Raw genomic sequence first — 6,500 nt, forward strand, 5'->3', positions numbered from 1 at the left:
TGGTGTTGTGGAAAACAAACATAGATAAATTTGGACCAACAAGGATAAGGAAAATGTGTAGCACAATTCGAAAGAAAAAACTATTATCGCCATTTCTCTTGGTATTGATGAATTGTGTCATACCTCATATTTGCTCATCATTCAATAAATCAATGCATGCATCATGACATCTACATCATCTACATATCATAACATGCATTACATCTTGCATAATGCTTAAAATATCGGCTAGAATAAACTCTTGGATCTACAGATAGACCGATTGAACTGATTCTTAAATGTATGTGAAATTAGAGGACGGAAAATTTCAAAATCGAGCTTGCAGACGTCAACTTTATTAATCTACGGTTTGCGTAGTTTAACCTGGCATGCTCGTTTTATTTTTTCGACAACTTTTTCAATCGCATTTGGATCATCCTGAACATTTTAACCTGTTATTTTTTATTTCAAAATTTGATCGAAACTTGTATGTTTTCGAAAAATTTATTTCGTATTGTTCATTTTTGTGTATTCAGTTTAATTTTTTGAGCATTTTTACGTCTGATTTTATTGCATTTTGAATCACTTTATTTTTGTCTTTTTACTAAAATATGAAAAAGAAATAATTAGAATTTATTAAAAAATTACTTCTTCTTTATTTTAGTTAAAAAATATTTTTTTTATTTAAATTTAAACTAAGTTCTATTTTTTTTAATTATAAAGGAAGTGCATTGAGGTCTTTTGATGTGAAATGGTGAAACCCTATGTTACAGTATAAAATCTAATTTAATTGGCTCATGAGGGGATAAGGGAGCCAATAGCCCCGCATACACATATTAACCTCAACCCATAAAAGATGGTGGTGGGAAAAAGAAAACAGACCTCATGCGCGCGCACTAAAAAAATATGAAAATCATCTTCTTCTTGGTAAGCTCCTAGCAGACACCTCTTAAAAATTGAAAACCACTTCCAACCATATTCTCACCTTTCCTCTTCATATTTTTTTTCATGCACTCATCACCAATAAAAACTCCCTCATGTGTTTGAATGGAAACAACACAAACTATCTCACTTTTCTCCATCTAAAAACTTCCACAAACCTTTCACAAAACTTAAAACACATCTCCATTAACAAACTTCTCATCCCTACCTCACATCACAGAACAACTTATACTGCATACCCTGTTAGAAATATCAGTAAAGTTGAATGGATCCAGGACTGAATCGTGAGTGGATTCACTTTCCTTAAAAGTATTTCAAACACTCTCTTTATGTCTTAGAGTTAGAAGCAGGAATACCCAGGATAATTCAGCCTTATATCGAATTTGCGTAAGACCAACGAAAACTTGATTTGTAGCGAAGAATGTTTGGAATTTGTGCAAGAGGATATTCGATTTTGTTGTGATCATTTTCTGAATTCGGAGTGATGTATTTATAGGTCATGCATGTGTTGTTTCACAAGGTTGCGATCATTGATGAAACAATACATTTTAACTAAAAGTTACATTGTTTCCAATCATTACATATCTTCATTCCGCAGTAACATTTTATGAAGTGTTGCTTCTCTTCGAATTCAAAAATTCAAACGCATGCATCGACCAAAACGAGAGCAATAGTGAGGTCGGCCGAAGGCCGGCTGCCGCCTCATAACGCAATGAGTAGCCCGATTGCTCTGATGTGTCGTGCCTAAGTGCCCAAGTGTCGTAGAATCCCTACTATGTATACATCATTTTTTTAAATATAATTGTAGTTTTTATTAGTTATAAAAACGAAAGCCTAAATAAAATTTGAGAGAATGAATTTCTTTATTGAAAGAGTGATATATCTTACCATTTTAATTATATTTTATATATTTGTATTTCTTTTTTGACTTGATTTAAATTGTGAAAGAGCTTTTATGTATTAAATGATACATTTTATTCAAATTAAATACTAAAATTTAGGATGTTTTAATGTTTATGTGAAATAAATGTGTTAATTGAATTGATATTTTATTTATAATAATAATAAAAAATAGTGAATGACCCGCGAACCCAACCCAACTCATTGATGAGCGAGTTGATTTGATTTGGGTTTAGTTTTAAAAGTATAGGTTAAACACTCAACCCAACCCAACGACTATTGATTGAGTCGGGTATTAGATTTCATCAAATTTAACTCAATCCAATCCGCGAGTACACTTAGTAGAGAACACAAAATCCTACAAGAAAATATAAGTGATATCCTAGTGTGGGTTATCAAAATTTTAGGGTGGACTATATCCTATGGTAGATATTAGAGTTTTAGGATTGACAAATTCATAAGAGAGAAATGACATTATTGCAAAATCATGTGCATATGTATAGTCGTCACATTAGGGTATGTGGTGCCTTGTGTTAGGTGATCAGGTTGTGTGATATTTTGTGTTGGGAAATTAGATGTGGTTGGGAAATTAGATGTGGAATATTTTGTGTGGGAAATTAAGGTGTGTAGGACAATGCAATCACTATGATTAGTAATAAGAGGCTTTCAGACTTGATGTCACTCGTGGGTCTCAACACCTAATAGTCTTGTCTTTGTGTTAAGATCAATTTAGAATTTTACTTTTAATTAATAAATTATGTTTGAAATTTTGTTGAAGTTAAGGAAATATTCCAAGTGATCGTAATTTTTTTGTATTAATGTGAAACTACGTATTTTCCAAAAGTGTTTGATAAAATTATTTTAATAAATATGACATGTCTTTGATTGTCGTTTTTTTAAAGAGGTTATTGAAAAATATTTTACTTCGACTTATGAAAATACAATCATGACTTCTTGAATTTCAAACTTTTGTGTATTTTTTTTAAATAAAAAATATATATATTTATGCATTTAAAAACTGGGTGTTATTAAGATTGAACTTATTCAAAAACATATGAATTTTGATGATTATATTTCAAGTCAAATTATAGGATCTAAATATATAAAATACATTATAGAATTAAAATTTATTGAAAACATGAATTTTTAAAAAGCTTATTAAATTAGAATGTGATTTTGAGACTTCTTAAGAACATTCAACATGAAGTTAACATAAAACAACATTCAAATCAAGACGCCTAAGTTTTGGATAAGACAATGGTTGGCACATTTAGAACCATACACGACAACACAATTCATTTGTGTTAAACCCTCACAAGCTCCTATGGCGACCTTTGCTAAACCCTCTCAACTCCACACTCCTCAAAGATACAACCACCCCTTTATTCCAACCAATTTCATCAACTCAAAGTTCAAAACTTTCACTTCCACATATAACTTTAAGACCTTTAAACACTTTCGGGTCCCTAATTCTTTCAACGCCACAATCACTTCTTCCATTAGTAGCAACAATCCAAACTATGATCTTTGTCAACTATGCCTTTATGGGAACTTGGAAAGTGCTATGAGCTACTTAGAAACCATGCACGACCTTCAAATTTCAGTTGAAGAAGATTCTTATACTGCTTTGATACGTTTATGTGAGTGGGTAAGAGCTAGAAAAGAAGGTTCTAAGGTTTATTCTTATGTTGCCAAATCAATGATGATGACCCATTTGAGTCTTAAGCTTGGAAATTCACTTCTGAGTATGTTTGTTAGGTTTGGTAATTTGGTTGATGCTTGGTATGTGTTTGGTAAAATGCGTGAGAGGAATTTGTTTTCTTGGAATGTTTTGATTGGTGGTTATGCTAAAGGTGGATTCTTTGATGAAGCGTTGAATCTTTATGATAGGATGTTGTGGGTTGGTGTTAGGCCTGATGTTTACACTTTTCCTTGTGTTTTGAGGACTTGTGGTGGTGTTCCTGATTTGGTTAAGGGTAGAGAGATTCATGTTCATGTTTTGAGATTTGGGTTTGCGTCGGATGTTGATGTTATTAATGCTTTGATAACTATGTATGTGAAATGTGGTGATGTTGTTACTGCTAGGTTGGTTTTTGATAAAATGACAAATAGAGATAGGATTTCGTGGAATGCGATGATTGCTGGGTATTTTGAGAATGGAGAGTGTTTGGAGGGTTTGAGATTGTTTTGTAGGATGATTGAACATCCGGTTGAGCCGGATTTGATGACCATGACGAGTGTGATTACTGTTTGTGAGCTTATGGGTGATGAGAGATTGGGGAGGGAAATTCACGGTTATGTTGTGAGAACTAAGTTCTCAAGAGAACCTTCAGTTTATAATTCGTTGATTCAGATGTACTCATCTGTTGGACTTGTCGAGGAAGCTGAAAAGGCCTTTTCTCAAACTGAATGTAGAGATGTGGTGTCATGGACTGCAATGATATCGGGTTACGAGAATAATTTGATGCATCAGAAGGCTCTTGAGACATATAAAATGATGGAAGCGGAAGGTGTCGTGCCAGATGAAATTACCATCGCGGTTGTACTCTCTGCTTGTTCTTGTTTATGCGATTTAGATATGGGGACGAACCTTCATGAGGTGGCCAAGAAGACAGGGCTCATTTTTTACGCCATAGTTGCAAACGTGCTTATTGACATGTATGCGAAGTGTAAATGCATTGACAAGGCTTTAGAAGTTTTCTTCTCTATTCGCCACAAGAATATTATATCCTGGACATCTATCATTCTTGGCCTTAGGATCAACAACAGATGTTTTGACTCTTTGTTTTTCTTTAAAGAGATGATGAGCAAACAAAAGCCGAACTCGGTTACTTTAGTTTGTGTCCTATCCGCATGTGCTAGAATAGGAGCGTTGACATCTGGAAAAGAGATCCATGCTCATGCACTGAGAACTGGAGTAAGTCGTGATGGTTTTATGCCTAATGCAATCTTGGACATGTATGTAAGGTGTGGAAGAATGGAGTATGTGTGGAAACAATTTTTCTCATGTGATCAAGAAGATGTCTCCACATGGAACATTTTGCTAACAGGATATGCTGAGCGCGGGAAAGGAACACTTGCTACCGAGCTTTTTCAAAAGATGGTAGAGTCAAATGTTGTTCCTGATGAGATTACATTTATCTCCATATTATGTGCTTGCAGCAGATCTGGTATGGTTGTAGAAGGCTTAGAATATTTCGACAGAATGAAATATAAGTACTCTATCAAACCTAATCTAAAACACTATGCTTGTATGGTTGATTTATTGGGTCGCGCTGGAAAATTGGAGGACGCATACAGATTCATACAGAAAATGCCCATGAAACCAGACCCGGCAGTTTGGGGAGCCTTATTAAACACATGCAGAATCCACCGTCATGTTGAACTCGGCGAACTAGCTGCTAAAAATATCTTTCAAGATGATACAACAAGTGTTGGATATTACATTCTTCTGTCGAATCTATATGCTGACAACAATTTATGGGACAAAGTGGCTGAAGTTAGAAAAATGATGCGACAGAACGGATTAATAGTAGATCCCGGATGCAGCTGGGTGGAAATCAAGGACACAGTGCATGCTTTTCTCAGTGGCAATAACTTTCATCCTCAAATTAAGGAAATAAATGCACTTTTGGAGAGATTTTACGAGAAAATGAAGGAAGCTGGTATTCAAAGTATAGAAAGTAATCCTATGGATACAATGGAAGCTTCGAAGGCGGATATATTTTGTGGACACAGTGAGAGATTTGCCATTACGTTTGGACTTATTAACTCAGCACCTGGAATGCCTATTAGGGTAACTAAGAATCTGTATATGTGTCAAAGTTGTCATGACACTGTTAAATTCATCTCGAAGGAGGTACGCAGAGAGATTTCTGTAAGAGATGCAGAGCGGTTTCACCATTTTAAGGGAGGTATATGCTCTTGCAAGGATGAAGGTTATTAGCTTTAGCATAATTAGAAGGAAAAATGTAGGATATGTAGCAGCATCATATTGAAAAGTTAGGATTGAAAGATATTACAAGTTTGAAATGTTGTATAACAGTGATTAATGGGCCTAGGAAATATTGATCAGCCCTATGTATAACATGGTTTATATAGAAATAAAAAATTAAAAGGTTGTTATGTCTGTTCCCTACTTTCAGCTTCTCTTCCTTTTCTTTTTAGTCTTTTGTTCTTATTTTTCAAATAAACCAGCTTTAGATGCCTTAATTTCTTTGTTGAAAAGCACTCTAAGATTCTAAAAAGATACTTACTGTCTCTCTCCATAATAGTGGAAGCATAATCAATTCTTGATCTCTTTCTTCCTTGATCCCGTCTGTTGAGAATAACAAGTGTGAATAGTGTGGGAAAGTCTCAGATTTGTTAGAAATGTGGAGATTTGAACATTTATAAGTGAGAGAATTCATCAACCTATCACCTTAAGATTTTTGGTGAATATGTGGTGTGTCTCTCACAAATGTCTTTCTCTAAAAGAAGTCACACAATGTTCAACACTTCCTTTTGAAAAACTCCCCGAACACCATTCTGGTTGAATATTTTTCTTTCTCTAATTCATCTTTTTGAACTTAGTGTATATATTCACATTGAACCGTGATTTGATTAAATCAGGGACGAAAAACAAATGTCATGAATCCATTGTCATTTTGGCGTGATTTGATTCATAACCTTCTTGGTTC

The 6,500-nt window shown here is 34.2% G+C and overlaps 1 protein-coding gene across 1 annotated transcript; it reads left to right on the top strand.

Annotated features, from left to right (window-relative positions):
• The first annotated feature begins 3,029 nt into the window (after positions 1-3,029).
• Positions 3,030-5,950, top strand: LOC127107630 (pentatricopeptide repeat-containing protein At1g15510, chloroplastic). The gene has a single exon (XM_051044929.1). The coding sequence runs from the start codon at positions 3,146-3,148 to the stop codon at positions 5,765-5,767; it is 2,622 nt and encodes an 873-aa protein (XP_050900886.1). The 5' UTR covers positions 3,030-3,145; the 3' UTR covers positions 5,768-5,950.
• Positions 5,951-6,500: the final 550 nt, after the last annotated feature.

The sequence above is a fragment of the Lathyrus oleraceus genome, chromosome 7 (assembly GCF_024323335.1).
Source record: "Lathyrus oleraceus cultivar Zhongwan6 chromosome 7, CAAS_Psat_ZW6_1.0, whole genome shotgun sequence".
NCBI lineage: Eukaryota > Viridiplantae > Streptophyta > Magnoliopsida > Fabales > Fabaceae > Lathyrus > Lathyrus oleraceus.

Coding starts and splice junctions, on each gene's coding strand:
- LOC127107630 (XM_051044929.1), top strand. CDS start 3,146: ATGGCGACCTTTGCTAAACCCTCTCAACTCCACACTCCTCAAAGATAC.